At 43.9% G+C, this 21,918-nt stretch overlaps 6 protein-coding genes and 2 long non-coding RNA genes across 8 annotated transcripts; 3 read left to right on the top strand and 5 right to left on the bottom strand.

Annotated features, from left to right (window-relative positions):
- Positions 1–269: 269 nt before the first annotated feature.
- LOC135344124 (brain-specific homeobox protein homolog) lies at positions 270–1,582 on the bottom strand. The gene is made up of 2 exons (XM_064541241.1): positions 1,021–1,582; positions 270–785 (listed from the first exon to the last, which is right to left on the bottom strand). The coding sequence occupies exons 1-2, from the start codon at positions 1,415–1,417 to the stop codon at positions 397–399; spliced, it is 786 nt and encodes a 261-aa protein (XP_064397311.1). The 5' UTR covers positions 1,418–1,582; the 3' UTR covers positions 270–396.
- A 741-nt stretch (positions 1,583–2,323) lies between these two features.
- Positions 2,324–5,562, bottom strand: LOC135344078 (uncharacterized). Its single transcript, XM_064541167.1, has 8 exons — positions 5,423–5,562; positions 5,004–5,327; positions 4,531–4,699; positions 3,607–3,775; positions 2,971–3,548; positions 2,802–2,922; positions 2,563–2,683; positions 2,324–2,454 (listed from the first exon to the last, which is right to left on the bottom strand). Exons 1-8 carry the CDS (start codon positions 5,449–5,451, stop codon positions 2,412–2,414), a joined length of 1,554 nt encoding a protein of 517 aa, XP_064397237.1. The 5' UTR covers positions 5,452–5,562; the 3' UTR covers positions 2,324–2,411.
- On the top strand, positions 5,537–10,005 carry LOC135344017 (pseudouridylate synthase PUS7L-like). The gene is made up of 11 exons (XM_064541077.1): positions 5,537–5,673; positions 5,801–6,039; positions 6,259–6,353; positions 6,774–6,935; positions 7,022–7,219; positions 7,362–7,495; positions 7,757–8,024; positions 8,163–8,230; positions 8,290–8,565; positions 9,227–9,388; positions 9,560–10,005. Exons 1-11 carry the CDS (start codon positions 5,543–5,545, stop codon positions 9,888–9,890), a joined length of 2,064 nt encoding a protein of 687 aa, XP_064397147.1. The 5' UTR covers positions 5,537–5,542; the 3' UTR covers positions 9,891–10,005.
- Positions 10,006–10,008: 3 nt separating this feature from the next.
- LOC135344120 (rRNA 2'-O-methyltransferase fibrillarin-like) lies at positions 10,009–12,629 on the bottom strand. Its single transcript, XM_064541227.1, has 8 exons — positions 12,476–12,629; positions 12,134–12,343; positions 11,873–11,967; positions 11,597–11,785; positions 11,034–11,166; positions 10,616–10,728; positions 10,236–10,381; positions 10,009–10,175 (listed from the first exon to the last, which is right to left on the bottom strand). The coding sequence occupies exons 1-8, from the start codon at positions 12,486–12,488 to the stop codon at positions 10,148–10,150; spliced, it is 927 nt and encodes a 308-aa protein (XP_064397297.1). The 5' UTR covers positions 12,489–12,629; the 3' UTR covers positions 10,009–10,147.
- A 48-nt stretch (positions 12,630–12,677) lies between these two features.
- LOC135344035 (dual specificity tyrosine-phosphorylation-regulated kinase 1B-like) lies at positions 12,678–17,250 on the top strand. Its single transcript, XM_064541102.1, has 7 exons — positions 12,678–12,814; positions 13,447–13,562; positions 14,106–14,430; positions 14,723–15,009; positions 15,150–15,296; positions 15,697–15,837; positions 16,125–17,250. Exons 2-7 carry the CDS (start codon positions 13,452–13,454, stop codon positions 17,151–17,153), a joined length of 2,040 nt encoding a protein of 679 aa, XP_064397172.1. The 5' UTR covers positions 12,678–12,814; positions 13,447–13,451; the 3' UTR covers positions 17,154–17,250.
- Positions 17,171–18,466, bottom strand: LOC135344174 (uncharacterized). The gene is made up of 5 exons (XR_010397339.1): positions 18,328–18,466; positions 18,066–18,153; positions 17,786–17,863; positions 17,489–17,587; positions 17,171–17,293 (listed from the first exon to the last, which is right to left on the bottom strand). It is a non-coding gene; the product is annotated as an uncharacterized LOC135344174 (long non-coding RNA).
- A 19-nt stretch (positions 18,467–18,485) lies between these two features.
- On the top strand, positions 18,486–19,261 carry LOC135344148 (prefoldin subunit 2-like). Its single transcript, XM_064541276.1, has 3 exons — positions 18,486–18,622; positions 18,671–18,794; positions 19,068–19,261. The coding sequence occupies exons 1-3, from the start codon at positions 18,486–18,488 to the stop codon at positions 19,212–19,214; spliced, it is 408 nt and encodes a 135-aa protein (XP_064397346.1). The 3' UTR covers positions 19,215–19,261.
- Positions 19,262–19,517: 256 nt separating this feature from the next.
- Positions 19,518–21,042, bottom strand: LOC135344177 (uncharacterized). Its single transcript, XR_010397340.1, has 2 exons — positions 19,676–21,042; positions 19,518–19,629 (listed from the first exon to the last, which is right to left on the bottom strand). It is a non-coding gene; the product is annotated as an uncharacterized LOC135344177 (long non-coding RNA).
- Positions 21,043–21,918: the final 876 nt, after the last annotated feature.

Here is a 21,918-nt window from a genome sequence, read left to right as displayed (position 1 = left end):
ACAGGAACTCTTACCCCACTAATCATATTATTCCTCCACACCCCAGACACTGCATGAAAGCTAGTGCAGGGTTGATACTCAGTGGCTATTAAAACTGGGCCTTGTCCATAACAAAAATGCTATCAACGAACCATTAGCCCACACAATTCGATCATGCAATTGATAATAATAATTTATTGTTTGGATTAGAATAATTGTATCACAGCACAGTACATGCAATGAAAGGCACAATTAAGAAATTGCCTGCTAACCCCGTTATAGCTGCATGGTGAAGAGATAATAATAGTATAATGGTGACAGTTGCAGATCAACTGCAAGTGATGATTACTATAGAGAGAGAGGTGAACACACATGAGCTACAGAGCTACACAGACACAGACACACGTACAGGATATACTATAAAGAAGAGTCTAGTTCAGATTGTTCAGTGAGGTCGCTGGTAGAGCCACGGCTGGAGCAATCATCCAGCTCAGAATCACTTTCACAATCACTTCGCTCACATTTCATTTTCTTCCCAGAAGGAGGACCCATCGTCATTGCATCTTCTGGTTCTGTTTCCAATGCTTGCTGTTTTTTGCACTTCATTCGTCTATTTTGAAACCACGTCTTAACTTGTGTTTCACTCAGTTCCAGTCGACTAGCCAGTTCCATACGATCCGGGACACTTAGATATTTCTTATCGGCAAATTTCGACTCCAAACCGTCGAGTTGTTTCTCTGTGAAGACAGTTCTTAATTTTCTCTTTCTTCGTCTGTGGCTCAATAAATGAGGTCCATCAAGATGCTCTGTAGAGAAGCAGTGTCAATAATGTAATGTGCATATATACTGCATGTATAGTGTCTACAAATAATTTTTATATACTAGCGGGTTATTTTCGTCTGGTGTATTTCCAAAAAATAAACTGCTAATTAAGTCACCATTCTGAGCTGTATACAATTGAATTGTTTGCCTTAACGAAAAATTACCCGCTATACGATATGATAATTTGTATGCATGAATGAAATTGTGTTAGTAACTCACCAGCATTTCGCACAATCTCGCTGATGACAGCCACTGGAGCTGTTAGTCTGCCGTGCAAGCCTCTATGCAGGAGGTCATTGTCGAGAGATTGGAAAGGATAGTGTCCAGTCGGCTGCAGTTGAGAGGGAGGTGGGTAGAGATAGAAGAACTGATTAACTGGTTTAGACGATAGAGGAGTCACTGGAGATGAGGAGGGACTCTTCTTATCACTCAGAATACTGGCTATGGAGAAGGAACATTTCTCTTCTGTTTTCCTTTGCTTGGGACTGGCAATGGTTGATGGTTGAGGTGCCTGCACTGTGACTCCAATGTGAGGGCTCAGTATGAACTGTTGTGTTGCTGTAGGGAAGCTGCAGGCTGCAGGTCTCTGCATGAAGGGAGGGTAGGTGAGCATCATACTGCACTGCACTGTACTGAGAGAGGCTGGTCTGGTTTGCTTGCTTGGAATACTGGGCCCAGTCGGTGGGTTGCTCTGCACTTATAGAACTGGAGACTGAAGCTGCACAAATGAGTTTGCACAGTCTATTGTCTGTATTTAGCCACAGTGGCCTAATGTGCAATTATGTGGGCAGTAATTATAAGTACTGTGTATTACAAAATTAAAAGGCTGTCAGACAGACATGCTGTAATGGCAACACAGCTACTAGCTCAAGAATGTACTTCTAATTCAATTACCATGCAGTAAATACACAATGAATATTGTTCTAAAAACATGAATGCAATTGACTTCCAATAATAGACAATTTCAACACATTCCTTGCACATTTGCAAAGGTTGGAGCACAATAGACTGTTCATGATTGCAGGCTGTTATGCAGTGGGATGCAAGCACATGTGGTAGACACTGGGAGGGTTGTAGCCACTTTGCTCTTCCTACACAGAGGGGCTAATTATAATGTCCCTCCTTGTAGACTCATAATGGCCCCATTACCTCGTTTATAGGCCCGAACAAGTGTGCAAGCTGACTACACAGACCACCTACTCAGACACCAACACTGGAAAACCTGTTCACAACACGATCTGAAAGCATCTCACAGCAAGCACCACTATTGAAGATACAGTGAAAACTCATCACAGCTTTTATGGTATAATAGCTGTTTTTGTGGACACATTATATTATACTCTATAGAAAGTCCAGTTCTTCAAACAATAAGCCTATCCAAACAACAAAAATTAATGATTATTATGCCTGGAGGCCATTGTTATCATAGCATTGTAGACTATGTACACACAGGTTACTCTACCCTAACAGTGTCCCCATGCCAACAGTAGCATGCTTCATGCATACACAACCACTAACTAGGTGACAGCCAAAGAACCATTCAAACACTAGCCACAACACATGTACACAGGTATAGCTGAGAGAGGGCCTTCCTAACTACAGTGTTTATACTAGAGTTGAGAGTCCATTGCAGCCAGGCGACCATCAACGATCCTGCAATGAATATAATAATAATTACTGAGCCAGCACAAACTAATGAATAACTTCAGGCATTCCTTTCAAGCATTCCTCAGCTGGGGCACTGGAGGTAATGACACATACCTAATGTGTTCTTCAAAGGCTTGAGCTCTCTTGATAAGGGTTTTTAGCAGATCATCATCCATGTGGTGGTCCCATGGGAGGGAGGGAACCTCTTCACAGGGACTCTTTGATCTAGTCTCAACTGTCAGAGCACAGACAATATGAGGGAGGAGGCATATAAAAGGCACAAAGACTACTGGCTCCATTAGACTACATTCATTACTTACTAGGAAAGAATTGAATATCTATATACTGCATACCTGATGTGAGGGGGGTAGTTTGCGGTGTGGGGGTGTGAAGAGTGTGGGGGGTAGCTGGTGGTGTGGGGGTGTGAGGAGTGAGGATGTGAGGAGTGTCACCAAACAGACGCTGTACAATCACCTAGGGAACGACAGACTGACTACAAGCATTGAGCGTACACTGACCTACCTCATGAACTACTGCAGTGCTAGTGATGGGTCCTTGGGAAGAGGCGGGCTCTAGCTCTGTAGTGAAGTCCAGGGAAAAGTCTGACAAACTAGGATCATCATTGTGAGGTTGTGAGGGTGGTGGGCGGTCCTCCCTGTGAGGCTGTGTGGGTGGTGGGCGGTCTTCCCTGTGATGCTGTGAGGGTGGTGAGCGTTCCTCCCTATGAAGCTGTGTGGGTGAGTGTTCCTCCCTGTGAGGCTGTGTGGGCGGTGGGTATTCCTCCCTGTGAGGCTGTGTGGGTAGTGGGCAGTCCTCGTTGTGATGATGTGAGGGTGGTGGGCGGTCTTCCCTGTGAGGCTGTGAGGGTGTGTACTGATGATTGTGTGTACATGAACATTCCACTGGAATATTAGAAGATTGTGTTTCCACTCTTCTAGACTTGGTATCCGGACAGTTCAACAGTCGATTGTTCCATTCTCCTCCGTTATTGGCCGCCTCTTTCCGAGCCACTTCTAATCGTCTTTGCAACCTCCACTGATACAGAATGTCATCCCCACTATCCACAGTTGGCACACCTCCCGCCCACACCACAGGACCACCTACACACACACACACAACAGTGTCCCTATGTAACTCGGAGTATATGTACACACTTACCTATGGTGAGAGCCTCGTTGTTGCCATGGTGACTATTAAGGTATTTGACGGCAGCTACAGAGCTGATCAATGAGGAGCTCTTGTCAATGACCTCTTGTGACCTTGTGTCCAAACTATCATCAGCCGAGGGTACGACTAGACTAGACACTTGTATGCTTGTGGAGCAGGTCTGTGTGTGTGTGTGTGTGGGGGGGGTGTGTGTGTGTGTGTGGGTGTGTGTGGAATAATATCGAATCAGTTAGTTTTGAAAATCGAATCTCTTAGTCTATTTTTGGCCTGTATAATTTTACATATGGCCAGTTCGAATTGAGCATACCATCTGAACGAGCTCCTTCTAAGCTTTCAGAAAAACATAGATTTGGACCACCAGAAATCTAGTTATACTCTCAAAATGAAGGGGACCTATGTTAAAATAATAATCTTTGAACGACCTTAACTTCAGTTCCGTTGGTCGAAAAACGTTAATTTTATGATTGTCTGAAAGCTTGGAGAGAGGCCTTTTAGGTAATGCATTAAAATCTAAAATTTCATCGTGGCCCTAATTTGTCATTTTTCGGCCTTGGACCATGGGCTGTGTTTATCCATGGTATCACCAAATTGGCAAATAATTTTATCTCAAGTTTGATGACACCATTTGAAAGGTCTCTTTCTAAGCTTTCGGAAAATCACAAAATTGGTGAATTTGGACCATCAGAACTCCAGATAGTTACAGGCTAACTTTAGTACTTCTCAAACAAAATAATTTTCTGATGCCTATCGGCGTGTTTTGTTTCGCTCAAACGACATAAGTCTTTGCATTGCAATAATCCAATGAACAGTCCAAGTTGAACAATCTGAACAAATTTCCAGGTTCTCAAAAACAGCCGTCAAAACGGCTGAAATAAAAAAAAATCGCGCAAGGCTATATTTTTGCTTTTATAGTACCTTCCTAGTGTTGTCCGGGGTAGAGTGGTCTTGTGGGGTCCTGGGAGGTGTCACATGACGTCCAGGGGGTGTCACATGATCATGGTCTAGCCTCCACCAGAACGAGTAGTTTGGTTTCTCTCTGGTGGTCCTGTCCGTGGGTGGAGCTCGTCTAAACCTCTCCACATAGCTACAGCGGGAAATATCATAATTTTTCAAAATCGTAACAATTCAGATTTTAGTTGTAAACACACACCATTGGAAATGTAGCGAAAGTAAAACTGCCAAAAAATTTATTCTAGGTTCTACATGACTATCCTGAGCTGTACGAATATTTAGAAACGAAATATCGAATACCCGCTATTCGGTATAAATATAATAATGGTCTCCAAAAGCTACTGAATGCAATTTGTAAAAATTAATGGAGTGTATACTATTTATTTTTATTTTTCAAAAGCCAGCTTACTTTGCTATTTATTCAAAAGCCAGCTTACTTTGCTAGAGTTTCTGCAGGTGGGCCCCCTGCATTGGACCCCCTACAGCTCTCACTGGCCACGCCCCCTGCAGAGCTGACCTCTATGACCTCCGAGTTACTTGGCCAACTTTCGTTGAATTTTGACGACCCACTATTGCTCAGAACAGACTCTGTCGTTGCTATGGATACCACTGGAGTTATAAGGTCCCAGTGCGTCTTAAGGTGTGTGGTCTTGTGAGGATGTGTGGGCGTGTGAGGGTGTGTGGGCATGGTCTCCACTGTCCGTAGTGGGGTGGTGGGGCAGTAGTAGGACTTGCGTACAGGAGAAGAGGGGAACAGGGAACTAGGTGGGGGGTCAATACAGGGGTTCAATACAGGGTGGGGGGTCAATACAACACCTCCCTCAATACGTACACAATCATTCCATGCCATACCTACCCATTGTCTTTAGAGAAGACTGCATCCATTGCGGATAATTAACTGTGTGTGGAGCAGCTAGCTGGTAATGAGAGTTACCTCGCGATGCTTATCAGCAGCTGCTAACCACACTGACACTGCATGACCTCCCTGACCTCCCTATGGGACTTGCAGGCAATGGCTGACTTCAAGATGGACAACACAGCTGGCATCTACATGGACTACTACACCTGCCCAGAACTCCAAGGATTCACTGGAGTCATCAAGAGCCAGTAAAACATCACACACACACTCCACACACACGTATACACACCCACCCCCACATCACACACTCACACACCCCCCCCCACACACACACACACACACACACACTACATAATCTGTTCCTCTTTCGTTTAGTTCTGAGGACTTTATAGTGACAGAAGTGGATGGATCTGGGCAGTTGGTGTGTCTCACTTCATGTCAGATACCCCCTCCTCCTGTAGTGGGTGTGGCCAAGGAGCTCAAGTCACGCCCCCTTCTCTCGTCTGTACCCCCATTGGAGGAACTCGTGAGCGAGGAAACGGTGAAACTGTTGCAGAGTCTAGCGGAGAAAACGAGGACTCTGGGACAGCCTGTCATTGATCCAGTCAAACTAGGTACAGTATAGCGGGTTATTGTCGTATATGGTGGATATTTTCATATTTTGAGCATCATCTGAATATTAAAACTGCGAAGGAATTATTAATGTGTGTAATAGGTTCTACGTCACTATCCTGAGCTAAAATAGAATACGAACTTGGTGTAATAGTTCATACGAAAATTTCCTGCTATACGGTATGGCAATTTGTCTGCTTGGTTACGGCACGCTACTGTAGGTTGTTATGAGGAGAAAGAGGTCAGAGGTCATCTGCACATAGCCGTGAGGTCAAAATTCCCCGTCCTAAAGACCACCACTGAGAAAGACGCCCAAGTATATAGCCTTTGTGTTTTCTTTGAAATTATAGCCTGTTTTAGAGGTAACTTTGATTGCCCATAACTTGAGTAAGGATTGTCCAAATTCACATTTAAAATTTGCATTTTGTACATGTAGCTCTATGCTAGCTCTATGAAATGGTGTGTTTCATTCAACGATTACTTTCCTGCCCAAATCTTCCAATTTTTGAGGAAAAACCGTGGGCTATATATAGCCTTTGTGTTTTCTCTGAAATTAGCCTGTTTTAATAGCTATCTTTGACTGGCCATAACTCTAGTTGGGATTGTCCAAATTCACAACTAAAATGTGCATTTAGTAGCTCTTTGATAGAGCTACAAGATGGTGTGTGTAGATCAATGACTGTCACATTCTTTACCCATCCACTCAGAGGCTAAGCAATATTGTACACATGTGTAGGGTGGTGTCTGTGTGTGTGCTCTGGGTGACCCCAAATACCCCCGGCTAACAGAGGTCATGACCCCTGAGGACTCTGAGGGACTTTTGACCTTTGTCAACACGTCCCCCAAGGACGAAACCCACACGCTAACAGGCGACTACACCAGAGATCAGAGAACAAAGGTCAGTAGGTCCATACGCACTTTGACCCCAATCCCGCCCCATCTTAGTCCATACAAACTTTGACCCCAGTCTCGCCCCCTCCTCAGATTCACCTTCGGCTACACGAGACATTTGGAGCGCTACTCTCCACACACACTCTCACAGAGCAAGAGAGGAAACGCAAGCTCAGCAGAAATCAGACCACACCCCCTCCCGGCTCACATATCTCCGTCCGATTCCGTGTCAAGAAACGAGCAACTGAAGGAAGCTTTGTCACCAAGTTTGTGCTCAGGAAGAGAAACATTGTAAGTGAGTGTATGCACACAAGTAAATAACAAATGCTCCAAACGCTCCTTAGCTGTATTGATTATGGCAAGTCAAACATAGCTTCAGAAATGCCTCATTTTTAAGAAAGAAACACTCTATTGTCTATTGACCCCCCCCCAGGAGACTCTGGCAGCCATTGAGCTACTCTCTGGAGTATTGGATTGTCAACCATCACAGTTCTCCTGTGCTGGTATTAAGGACAAGAAGGCAGTCACCACACAACACATGAGTGTCACTGATGTATCAGCTGATAGGTGGGCTGCTCTGTTGCCATAGCAATGAGCTGTACGGACATACATAGGAGATGGTGTCTATAAAAAATTAATTATCATATAATGGGTTAGTTTTGGAAATTTTCGTATTCAGTATTAAAACTGGGAAATGATTATGTACAATAGGTCACTTCTGAGCTGTACGAATATTTAAATATTTAAATGGATAGTTCATCCGAAAATTTATACGAACGAAAATGACTTGCTATGCGATCATTATATTATAGTAACCTTCTCTTGTAGATTATCTGCCGCTAACGATCATCCTGACGTGGCTGGTTTCCTAGAGACGGGTGACTACGCATACTGCCACGCCTCCATTCAAACGGGAGATCATAGCGGCAATCACTTCACTATTGTCGTACGAGATGTAACCGTGGACGACGAGGTGGTTGCCATGGCAGTGAGGGGTGTGGGCGAGAGAGGATTTGTGAACTACTTTGGCCCTCAACGTTTTGGAGGAGGTACCTCGAGCGCACGTGTAGCCCTTGCCATGCTGAGGGGGGAACATGTGAGTGTGTGTGTGTGTGTGTGTGTGGGCGTGTGTATGTGTGTGGGGGGGGTATATTGCTTATTATAGCAGAAAGCTTATAATTATGATAGAATTTGCTTTAATATCATTAAATTAATTACTGTGTTTATTGTACAGAGGAGTGCAGTTGACCTCATCTTGACCTCTACGACCTCTGAGCAGGGAGAGGCGGCCGAGGCTAGAGAGTGAGTTATAATAATACTGCAACCTTTGTCACCTTGTAACTCAACTGTCCGCTATATAGTTACTATGTAACCACTGGCGACGTGGCCGGCACACTCGAGAAAATGCCGTTGTACAAAACGAGGGAAAGATACGTTCTCAAGGCTCTACATCGCCATGGGAACTCGGACTACGGCTGTGTGTGTGCTCTCAACAGTATCCCGTATACCTGGCGTAAGCTCTACCTCCATGGACTGAGTAGTTTATTGTGGAATTATCTGGCTAGTTGGCGACTGACAGAGTACGGGCTACAGCCGGTGGAGGGTGACCTAGTCATGGGACCAACATCAGCTGACAAGTGAGGGCACGCTCTACCCTACGTGTTGCTAGAATATTTTACTGGTGAAAAACAAGCCAAATCAGCAGACATTTCGATTCTTTGTGATTTGTTCTGGCAAGGATCGTGTGTCATTACCAAGTACCAGTTAGTTTAGATTTTGCGATTTTATTCTTGCAAAATTAAAATGACCAATTTACATAATAATGCTTGTGCTCACAAGGTATAAATGCTAGGTCCCCTTCATTTTGTGAGTACTAGAATCAGCTCTGTAACTAGAGTTCTGGTTGTCCAAATTCAATGATTTTATGATTTTCTGAAAGCTTAGAAAGAGACCTTTTAAATAGTGTCTTCAAAATTGAGATAAAAATTTGCAAATTTGGTGATACCATGGTCCAAGGCCGAAAAATGACAAATTAGGGCCCCGACGAAATTTTGGATTTAAACACATCATTTGAAAGGTCTCTTTGTAAGCTTTCAGAAAATCATAACATTTTTGACATTGAATCAACGATACGTTAAGGCTGAAAGATGCTCTATTACAACGTTCAGATGGTATGCTCAAATTCCAAATTTGAAACGGCCATATTTTCGGAAGACCATGGACTTATACTTCTAATAATTGGTTATATACAAGTGTTCTGTGATTGGTTGACATGATGAATCCCCCCCCCCTATACAGGCCGAGTGTGTGTGTACTCTCATTGGATGAAGTGGACCGATACACTATTAGTGACGTCGTGTTACCGTGTGTGGGTACAAGCTCCACCCTCCCCGCTAACAAGGTGGGGGGTCGTCTCACAGAGATCATGGCTGCACTGGGGGTCTCACTGGCTTCATTCAGGTACGTACCTACTAGTATAGCTAGCTACATGCATTTTGTAGAGCTTAAATCAGAGATTGCTTTGTTTTGAACAATTACCACTTAATTTGATAGCCCATAACATTAATATTGATGTGTGATCCATTATGATTGTGGGTGTGGATGGTTCTACTCCCTCACTGCACACTGCAGGATGCCACGACTTGGCCTCAACTCCAGTGGAGCATACCGCAAACTAATGGCCTATCCGAAGCAGTTGTCATGGAGACGGTGTGAGCGCCCCCTCCCAGTTCCCGGGCCCACAGCTATTGACTGTGGTACTAGTGAGGGCAAGAGCAGCGGTGGATCAGAGCTAGCTGATGCAGGGAAGAGCAGCGGTGGATCAGAGCTAGCTGATGGAGGCAAGAGCAGCGGTGGATCAGAGCTAGCTGATGGAGGCAAGAGTGTTGAACTGAGCTTCTCTCTAAGCAAGGCTACCTACGCTACTGTACTGCTCAGAGAACTGATGAAAACTAGCACCTAACTCTGTTATTGTAGAATGCCATCAAATTGATCACGACGTATGAAAAATATCGATAGCTTTCATAATGCTGCAGTACTATGATTACGAGGAAATTTATTTAAATCTGTAACATATGCAATCAAGTATTATTAATTTTATATAATAATTATATGCAAATAATAATATACAATGCAAGATACACGGACGACAAAACAAAACAATGTTCAAGAAAAGAACAATTTAGAAAAAAGGATGCTTGATAATTAAATTAGAGTGCTTCAAGATGACTTCTCTTTCTTAACGGGTCTGCAAATAATGGGACGAAGTATATAAATCAGTGTATCATGTGATAGTCATGTGACCTACCTGTACACGCCCACCACCACGGCATGGTCTCTCTCATATGGTTCAAGTGTAAGTTGTTCCTGTGGTTTTAGTTTGTCTGCCTGTAACTTCTTAACCTCCTCCGCAAATACCTTAGTAGGCTCGGCAGTTGAGTCAATACAGTTGGCCTGTGGTGTGGGCGGAGTATGAGCAGTGTGGTGTGAGTGGGCGGGTGGTGATAATGGTACAACACACACTCGTACGAAAATTAATGCTGAATTCTGACTAATTGTAAAACTTGTATCTAAGCACATCATTGGAAAGGTAATTCTGAGAGCTTTGATTCAATCTGAACACAAATTACAGGCTCTCAAAGATAGCTACTAACCCCCCCCCCACACACACACACTGACATCCCTTACCTTTATTGAGATGACAAAATGACCTTGGTTCTTTAAGAAATGGTGGGCATTAATTGATACTATCCTAGCCTGGTCAGGTTGTGCCACGTCAGCAAATATCACGTCCACCATACCTGCAATGGAGTACACACATGGTGTGAGAGTTTTAATTTTGAAAAATGCGAAATTTTGCTCCTCACAAAAATGTCCCGCTATATGGTAGGTAACTCATAACACATTATACAGTAAGGGGAATGTAGGTCACCAAGTGATGATGGGGGTAGACATGTAACACCCATACACACGCACACACATGATGACCATTGCTCTATCTCCAGCTCTTACAGGACAGTCACATCATGACAGCACTGTCTTATACAGGAGACACACACACACTTGCACACACATCCGCCCACTCCACACAACACACACTCCTCACCGACGAGCATCCTGTACTTGTGTGGGTGACGGGCGTCCTCAATAATAGGGATGATATTAGTCCTTTTCTTTGCCACGTTCATCAGATCACGACCCGAGCGATGAGAGAACTCCACCGCATACACGAGACCTTCCTGCAAGCCACACAGGCAATAATATAATAATGACACTAGTGATACAGACGAATAAAACTGTGTTTAAAAATAGTTAGAGGCTATTGCAGGGACACAACTACTGCAATCAGTCTTAGGCAACACTGGCAGCTAGTGTACACAAATCATTAGGGCAAATATGCCTATAATAGTTAGAGGCTAAGGGACATAACTAGATACACATGCCTATAATAGTTAGAGGCTAAGGGACATAACTACATACATACGCCTATAATAGTTAGAGGCTAAGAGGGACATAACTAGATACATATGCCTATAATAGTTAGAGGCTAAGGGACATAACTACATACACATGCCTATAATAGTTAGAGGCTAAGGGACATAACTACATACATATGCCTATAATAGTTAGAGGCTAAGGGACATAACTACACGACAGCTATGAGCCTACCGGGCCCACGATGTCAGCCACATGTGATACAGTAGTCCCAGAGGCAGCACCCAGATACAGCACCTTGGAGCCTGGCTTTATATAGATCCTCTCAATGCCACCCAGGATAGCAGCGGCTAGCTTGCTCCTGAAGGGGTTCCACACACGGTACTCTATCTTAGTGGTCTCTCCAATAGTACCACTGGCTTCCTACAGGGATACACAAGATCAGGGATATCATTATTCAGGCCCAAATTGTCCATTTTTAAAGCAGCGTTTCAAACATGATATTAATACCTCCACGGAGATCTTCTTCTCGCCGTATACTGCCTCCCCTGGTACGAGGTTCTTAGTCACGAGAGCGTCTTCTCTACCACGTGCAATGAACACACCTGTATCAAGGGTACAACAGATTATTTTTGTCCATAAATAAAAATTGCCAAATTGTTATGCGAAATAGGTTCTACATTACCATTCCAAGTTGTACAAATATTTAATATTGGGTATTCACAGTAAACTTTCCACAACGAAAATACTCAGCATAAAATCATCTTGTACCTTCGTGACGATGTGGCTCAATGATGACTCTCTTTCCTCCCCTCATCCCGCCACGCCCACCTCCTCGTCCGCCCCCACGTCCACCAAAGCCACCACCACGCCCACCTCTTCCGGGACTCTTGAATCCGCCCCCTCCACGACTACCGCCGCGACCTCCGAACCCTCCACGTCCTCCAAAACCTCCACGGCCTCCACCACGACCAACCATACCTGTCCAGACGAAGCACAGAAAGAGATAATGACAATTATTACAGCAAATAATCATGTTGACAGTATGTGTGTGTGTCATCTGTAATTATCTGTAGCTGTCGCTTCTGTGTTATACTGTACACTACTCCATACCTGGTCTTCCCATTCTGTCAGCAAAGGAACACGCAAAGAGAGAGAGAGAGAGAGAGCTTCTTGCTTGAGTGAAAAAGCTTACTGCAAAGCCACGTGGCGTCTCTGTTCACGCATGCGCGGTAGGTACATCTTTGAAAGTGACAAAGACAAGAGACGATCGAATAGATTTACTAACTTTTTTTGGCGGGCCTTTGTTTTTTGACTTTTTGAAGCTATCAAGCCTTCGAAGGATCGCTATACAAGTGTCGAGTGAGGAATCAAAGACCCTAAAATCATATTCAACTATTCTGGATAAGTACCGAAGTCGTACCGCGAAGCAATCGGCCGTAGCGTCAGCACGTAAGTCAACGTGATTATTAAGCTTCTAAGCTTTTGATTGTAATCTTAGTCGTTCACACACACCCACCAAGCTTTGAATATGCTCTATAGGTAGATCACACTCAGTAGAAGGTTATAGAAAGCTTTAGGCACACACACACACCCATCTAGCATAGTTACTGAGTAAAGTAGGTTTGTGTATGTCGGCCATTTTACCCTATAGTGCCATTGGGAATGTGTATTACAAGGCTTATCTTGACTCCCTAAAGATCTCAGATGCACTGGAAATGTTCTGTAGAGCTTTTATAATGTCCATATACATTAAATTGCTGACATTTTCAGCTGGTCTTGGGAAAATCAGTATTTCATATATAAATACACACACACACACACCACACATTTAAGGATTGGCATAGCTTTTGTAAGTAGTGTGGCCTAAGACCTATGTTTCTGATAGGGTACTTCCCCTTAGGCCACAAGTTTGTAGCGTGCTAACACCTTCTTAGTAAGTTATTGGTGGCAGTTCTAGACTGGCTTCATAGCAATGTCTGCATACTGGCCACTCTCTGGTATTCCCTGCCAGCTGGCTGTCGCACATACCTGTACAAGAGTCACAATACTCGCACACACACACATGCCCACACACTATGTAGGTGTGATGTCTGAAGCAATGTACGGTGGACGTGAGGAGGTCTACCGTAACCCTAGCAACGCTCCACTCCGGAAACTAACGGTGGATTTGATCAAGACGTACAGAAAGATTAACGAGGTATTTCCTCTAATTAAGTGTTGGTGTTGTGTAATATTGAAAGCTTGTAGCCACGTTAATTGGCCAGTACATTCACAACCACCACAGCACAGCAGCCATACATAATCAGCTTTAGACTACCATATATGGTAATGTGTTATCACATGTCCTTATGATGCAATAATGAATAGTCTAATTTGTAATACAATCAGCAATCATAATTATGCAACAGAGATTGCCAAACAGCAATCTAAACTTGCACCAAACAAGAGAACTCTCTCTTTATACATACTAACCAGCATGGTAACTTTCTTTTGCAATACTGATTGTGTTGTTTGGCTGTCAGGCAAATCTCTGTACTGCAATCCATAGTAGGTGTACATACATGTACATGAGCGCATGTACAGCCTCATAATCAAACAAACAGTATTATTGTAACTAAGCAAACAAAGTCATTTTGTGTGTTGTTATGTCTCGAGTTGCTTTAGTTTTTGCAACAGCTGATTGTCACACACAGACAAGTCATTGTGTATTGTATTCATTCTGGTCATTGTCTCTGTTCAGGTCTACTACTCTAAGAAGAAGCGTCCTCATCGCAGCAGCGGAGGAGGGGACAAGGCTAAGAAGGGCAAGAGCGAGGAGTGGGACGATGAGAGCCATGACTACAAAGTAAGGCAGGGAGAATGGTGGATGGAGCGCTATGAGATCGACTCGCTGATAGGGAAAGGTTCTTTTGGGCAGGTTGTGAAGGCCTATGATCTCAAGGAGAAGGAATGGGTCGCTATTAAGATTATCAAAAACAAGAGGGCATTTTATCAGCAGGCTTTGATTGAGAAGAGGCTGCTTGAACTGCTCAACAGCAAAGACTTGGACAACAAGTACTACATAGGTGAGATAAATGGGTGATGTCATTGTGTGTGTGTGGAATGATGTCATTGTGTGTGTGTGTGGAGTGATGTCAGTGTGTGTGTGTGTGTGTGTGTGTGTGTGCGTGTGTGTGTGTGTGGAGTGATGTCAGTGTGTGTGTGTGTGTGTGTGTGTGTGTGCGTGTGCGTGTGTGTGTGTGTGCGTGTGTGTACTGTATGTGTTATTAAATGATGTCAGATCAGTTGCACAATAATTATTATAAATAATAGACCAACAACTAATAATTAAATGTATGGACCCTCCCTTACCTACAGTGCGACTGAAGAGCCACTTCATGTTCAGGAATCACCTTTGCCTTGTGTTTGAGCTCCTCTCCTATAATCTATACGAGTTGCTAAGGAACACCAACTTCCGCGGCGTGTCTCTAAACCTGACGCGCAAGTTTGCCCAACAGCTCTGCACGGCTTTGCTGTTTCTGTCCACTCCGGAGATCAATATAATCCATTGCGATCTCAAGCCTGAGAATATACTGCTGTGTAACCCCAAGAGGAGTGCCATCAGGATCGTGGACTTTGGGAGCTCCTGTCAAGTCGGGCAAAGGGTGAGTGGGGGTGTATGTGTGGTGTGTGTGGGCGTGATGTGTGTGTACTGGTGCTAATACACGTATTGTGTAAGTATAGACAAGTGTACCTAGCTACGATGCTAACATGACACTAACTCTCTCCCTCTCTTTCTCTGCAGATGTTTCACTATATTCAGAGTCGCTTCTATCGGTCACCAGAGGTGTTGCTGGGCATACCTTATGACCTGGCTATAGACGTGTGGTCCCTCGGCTGTATACTAGTGGAGATGCACACTGGGGAGCCACTCTTTAGTGGGAAAGATGAGGTAGGGACAGCAGTGTGTGTGTGTGTGTGTGCGCATCAGCCATTCTATCAAATACAAAACTGTGTGCCTGCCTAACTGTATATACGTGTTGAGTAGTTTCCTGGGCCCATTCTCTGATGCTCAGTGAGTGCTAACTTGAGGAATCTTGTGCTTAATCATATTTACTAGTCACATTGCGTCTCTCTACTATTATAAATCAGCAGAAAATTTGATGCTTAGCGATCTAACTATTGTGTTCTGTAGCGATCTAACTATTGTGTTCTGGCATCGTGTGTCATTACCAGTACTAGTTTGCTTGTTGTGAAGTGATCAAAGTTCGCATAATTATGTTTGATGCTCACGAAACATTCTAGTATAAATTATAATACGGTATCATGTTTTGCTATTATATCCACTGCAGTTTGACCAAGTCTGCAAGATAGTTGAGGTGTTAGGGGTTCCCCCCGCACATGTACTGGAGAAGGCGTCACGCACAGAGAAGTTCTTCGAGCGAACACCGGGAGGCACCTGGATACTTCAGAGACACAGGGACGGCCGAAAGGTATAGCACGTAGAGAACAAGCCTTCCTAGCTGTATACTCTAAAATCCTCACCTGCTTTCTGTTAGTACTTTCTGTGATGAAAGGTATGTGTTTAATGCTGTATCCCTAACATGCTCTATTGTATAAGTCATTTCATACTAATTTCCTACTAATGTGTTTATAGAATCAGCGGCTGTTTGTGTAGGAATCTTTGCATCATTGACTGCACATGCCCCACACTGCACATGTATTGATAGCGTACCCCCCACACTGCACATGTATTGATAGTGTACCCCCCACACTGCAGGACGTATATGGTCGCCCTGGTAGCCGTTCCCTTGACGATATCCTCGGTGTTGAGATTGGAGGGCCTAACAGAACCAGACAGGGAGAGATGGGACACACCCCCTCAGACTATCACAAGTTTAAAGAGCTAATTTTACGAATGCTCGATTTTGACGCTGACACAAGAATCAAACCGTACGATGCATTACAACACAGCTTCTTTAGACGCGAGAATAGTAGCACCTCCGCTGTTGTCATGCCAACGCCTACGGATACGCTTGTACATCGAGGACAACCAGAGGTGGCTGTAGCCGAGTCTCTTAGCAATGGTCTCCCTGACAACCATTCATTTCGTCGCCACCCTATAGTTGGCCACACTGACTCCATTGCTTGTGAGATACCGCCCCCGATACATGTGCCTACCTCACAGGAGCTATTCCACGGGCCACACCCACTTCATCAGAAATCATATCCGCTGGTCCAGCCGCTAATAACTGATCCACTCATGGGACGCACTAACATACCGATGCCACTCCCACCTGGATCCATGACTCATCCGTACCCGACACTAGACGGTTCGTCAGTCACACTCACTCCACTTTCCCCACCCTCACACACCGCCGATGCTCTCCACCCTCCACTGGAGGTTCCCTACGCCCACCACAGCTCCTCGTATGGTCGCTCCTACCCTCACAACTTAGCGATGGGACTTCCCCCTCCCGTCGCACTACCCCCCACGAAGAACTACTATCCGTACACCACACAAAATGGCGGAGCTCCTCCACAAACTTTTTTTGGCACTAATCATTTGTTTTCTGACACGTCAAGTGAACCATTTCATTTCAAATTTGCCGGCAGTTCTAGCGGGGGACATTTGAGCAACCCCTTTAATTATCACTCGTCATCACAGCCAGCAACGAATGGAGTGGTCGATCGATCGCCAGGGTTACGGATAAAGTCCGAGAGGAAGCGACACACTCATCCGACCAATCAGAACAGTGGTGGAGAATCACATGACTCACCGATGGTGGGCGTGATTGTACAACAGTAGTGTTGCGTGTTACATCATTCATTATTTCAGCACATGTTTGTATTAAACATTCAATTACATCATTGCAACCAAAAAAAGTTTATTCTAAAGCTAATAATTATTGTCCAGAATTGTCTCTTCGCTAGATAAGCCACACCCACCTGCATGAAATAAAGGATGGGCTAAAATAATAAGCTGGTAATGATAGTGAAGTGCAATAGTTGGTAAAGGTCAACAATAACATAATTGACAAACAGGGTGGTTCAGGAAAGTACTTTGAGTAGTCAACACTGTTGTTCTGAGAGATTCCCAGTGTTTGTCATCATTACCACCACAACAGCTATTATTATAATAACCTAATTAATTGCCTCCGATGGATGGGCTGTTTGTTGACAGAACGGCCACAGTTCCAAGTGTGATTGCACCACCATGGCACTCCACTCACCAGTCAGACTCTGCAGTGAATACAACGGGTCATTATAGCAAACTCTTCAACAATGGAATATTCATTAATAATTTAATGATTGTGGTCATCAGATAGGGGCGAGTTAATCTGCATGATAATCACCGTGGAGTAACCACGGCCTCAGCTGAACTATGAAATCATCACCTGTCCACAAAAAGTCATCAATTTACTATAAATCGTAACTCACCAGTTCTGTCTCTTAAACTTTTATCATCACTGACTGCTAAAGAAAGGGAAATGGAGTACCACACTATATTACACCATTCTGCAGCAGGGAATAATGGAGACAAATAATTATAGCATGTGGTCAATTTCACACTATTCTAATAATTCAATATTTTTGCATCAGTATCCAAAACACAATCCTCACGAAGCAGACCATATAAAATGATTTGCTAGGAAAGACCGCAAAGTTGTCCTCATTTGCTGCAAGCAATAAGACTTCCTTGGTATAACTATACACTTACATAAAGTTGTGGATGACTTTCCTGGTGGGCTGAGATCGCCTCTCTTGCCATTGCTGCTCAGTTGTTCACTAACAGTCACTGCAATCACCTGTATGAGAGAGAAAGAAAGAGATGTAGTATTAAATAAAGGAATGAGAGAGTAAGACAACAGGACAAGGCATCAGGATCTACTGGTAGCATCACCAAGCTGCTATGCAACTTTCTGCTGTCCCTATTAGTCATCATCTGCCATTATTAAACACATCTCTGGCAACATACTCACCTTAGCGTTCAAGATTGGAACAGATCCACACACTCGCCAACTATTCAGTTCCTTCTGGAATACAGCAATACACCATGTGGCACAAGTAGTGCGCATGCGCTATTCTATAGGCCATACCCTCGCGCATGTGCAATCCTCACATGGAAAGTTGAGTCAAAATGGCTGATTCCAGTAAGGTAATGAGCAAGAAGGCAGACCAAGCCAAGACCATAGAGACCTTTCAGCGACTGAGGGCTGAGCAAAGAGCCATCGCCAGCAAAATGTCGGAGCTGGATGCAGAGAAAACGGAACACAAGTATGTCTCTAATTAATGCCCACCACACTATAAATACTTGTGCTGTAGGTCTGTGATCAAGGCTCTGAAGGAGGTGTCCTCTGATAGGCGATGTTATCGTCTTGTGGGAGGAGTCCTGGTGGAGAGACAGGTTAAGGACGTCCTACCTGCTTTAGAGCATAACACTCAGCAGGTACACATTCTAGATAGTCTGATAGATAACTTATTAATATTGGGCAGCCTGGAAATGCTGCATCCACAGTGTGGGTAATGCAGGTCCTGTAAACGACAAACAATAAACAACGTAACATTAGAAAAATATGTTCTTAAACGCTTACTGTTAGTTACTAGTTCTTGTGTCCAAGCTTTCTTTCTTTCTTTGCCACCTTATACATACATACATACATACATACATGTGCATGTTGTGTGTGTCTGTGTCGTAAGGTACCTCCACCTCCCTTCATAGTTGACGGCTCTGGTTGACAAGCTGACTGAGCAGTTGACGTTGAAAGGTAAAGAACTCATCACGTACAAAGAAAAGAACAACATCATGTTATCTGATGAGAATAAAGACTCACCCACTGACTCTAAACCAAGCGTTTTAGTTACATGATTAGACTCTGTGTGTGTTTGTTGAAATTGAATGTCATCATGTCCCACTGTATCTAAGGGGTGGGGTCTGGGGTACAGATTGCTAATGGAAGAACCAAACTGGTAAGGGTCGCTGGACAACTACCTACCTCCAAACAATTGTATTTCAGTTTTATTCGAGGCATATCAGAATTAACTGTGCACACTGCAGCACTAGCCTCGGTCCCAGGCAGTTTTTTTTAATAGAACGAAATTGAAAAGCGACCTAGCCTTCAATTCTAGACCAACCTGCCTGGGGTCCAGGCTAATGCAGCACGTTGGGAGGTTCACTCTTTCCAGTATTTTATTTAAAACGAAATTATCGTCTATTATGTTTATCACAAAAACATTAGTTACAAAAATATTAATTAATCTCGTCCTAGATCCTGTGGTTTCACCTGCAAAAACAATAATTGTTGCTCATAATGAATGCACGTGACGTACCATTATTCCAGTGCACTGTCTGCTGATGGGGTTCACAATGATTAGTTGGTTAATACAATCAACTTGACCTACCTTTACTTGGTCTCCGTTAGTCAGCTCACAGGACAAGACAACCTGTATGTAGCGAAGGGGAATGAATAAAACTGTAACGAAGGTAGAGACACTTAAATTGTTATGGGTGGGTGTGGCTACACAAGTAAGCCCCTCCCCTTCCAACATCTGCAAAATAAATCACAATATATATATAACCATGCTGACGACAGTTAGCAACCACCACTTAAGTCTCACAGCAGTGTGGCTTTGTTCGTATCTGGGGATAGCAGACAAAAGCAAGTCGTGAGAAAATCAAACATGTTTACCTTTCTCAACGAAGAGCCCATCTAGAATATATATACCTGCAACACAAAACATTTTGGAGTATTGAACAACTACCTAGTTCGACAACCACCACTCAGTCTAGAGCAGCATGGCTTGTCTGTACCTGGGGGAGAGAGGAGACAAAAGCAGTGAGAGAATGGAACACTAGTACAGTAGCTAGGAGGAGGAGCTGTGTGTGTGTGCATTGTGGCTACAAGAGAACAAGCAAATGCATGGTTACATTGAGCGCAGCAGTTCAAACAAAACCGATCAATCATCAAAAAATCTCCGCAACAAAAATTAAACCACAAAAACCAATCACACCACCACCATTGATAGCAAACCAATAATCACCCTGCAGTTTCCTTGCCCAAGGGACTAATACAACAAGGGCATAATAAACTAAAGGGACCCTGTGACTGTGAGCACCATTAACTGAGCACAGAAGTAATCAACCAGAATGTGTGGGATGGTTCAACAACAGTAGACTCACAGAGACAACACCTCCTTGCTCTTGAAGCCCTTGTCGACTCAGTTGCAACAAGCCTGGCATGCAAGGCTTGCACAAGTGCTCAAGACTACTCTTCACTAATCCAGTCAAAGGCTACAGTTCCCTTGGCACACCTAGGTTTAGTTAAAGCCTGAACTTACCAATTCCATGTGCAGTAGGCACAGAGTTAAGATCCTAAAAAAAAGCCGTCGTAATAGATTAGCATAAGCCAAGAAGCAGCAGTTGTCTACCTAGCTATTCTAATGATCCTAGCTAACTAACTATTGGAACTGACAACGAGATCATAGCACTCCCAATTATGGCAGGATCCTGTGCTGCTTTCCCCTTAGGCAGGTACTAACAGCAGAGTGCTCCCTCAATAGACTGGGATGCCATGAGTATCCATCATTGCACCCCGAAGGCTGGTTCGACAAGGGTTTCAAGAACAAGAAGATGCTGTCCTGCGACCCGACTGTTGGAAGAACCTTCCACACACATTCTGATTAATTACTTTAGTGCTACGGACACCACTCCCCCCCCCCCCCCCCACCACCACCACCACCAAAGGGTTCAAGGCCATGCAGGTAACAGACTCTTAGCCACGCGTACCTAAAGTAATTTTGCCATGCGCACATTAATTAAGTAATTTAGCCATGCATACGTACATGCATTTTGAACTAGACGCGCTTTGCTGGCAAGTATGTATCCATTAAGCTGCATGACCTAGTATATCTCACAGTCACTAAGGGGCCACAGATAAAGTAAGCTGCGTAATGGCTGACAAAACGAGCCATTTCACACAACAGTGAGCCAAATACAAACCAGTTGCACAAGCGCAGCTAGTTAGAAGCCAAATACAAACCAATTGCACAAGCGAAGCCAGTTAGAAGCCAAATACAAACCAGTTGCACAAGCGCAGCCAACTACAAGCGCAACTAACTAGCTACAAGCTAAATACATACACATACAAGCCTACACAATAGTATAGCTTACTTTGCAACGTGATGATCTGAAAACAGACCCTTTCTTGTTCTCTCGTTCCCGGCTACTGTCTGCGCAAACAAAAACTTGATTAGTACAGAAAAACATTTTCCAACAATACATGCATACAATACAAAGCGTTTAGTAGCATTTTGAAGCTCACGTACAAGCAAAGAAAGCGTTACACACACTCACCGACAGTGACTGCTTCACCAAAACCTCTGCAGAAAATAATGATAAAGCTGAGAAACTACCAATCAGATTGCAGTATTGTGTTGCGCATGCGCATTGCCCTACCGCAAGCTGTATTGCGTAATGCTATTGCGGTGGAGATAACATCAGCTCTGGTCAATATGGCCAGACCCAGTTACCCAATTACATGGAAACTTACACTAATGGAGGTGTCCTACTACAG

Source organism: Halichondria panicea, chromosome 1 (genome assembly GCF_963675165.1).
Source record: "Halichondria panicea chromosome 1, odHalPani1.1, whole genome shotgun sequence".
Lineage (NCBI taxonomy): Eukaryota > Metazoa > Porifera > Demospongiae > Suberitida > Halichondriidae > Halichondria > Halichondria panicea.
The sequence above is the reverse complement of the archived record's forward strand: the minus strand, read 5'-3'. Positions and strand labels throughout refer to the sequence as shown.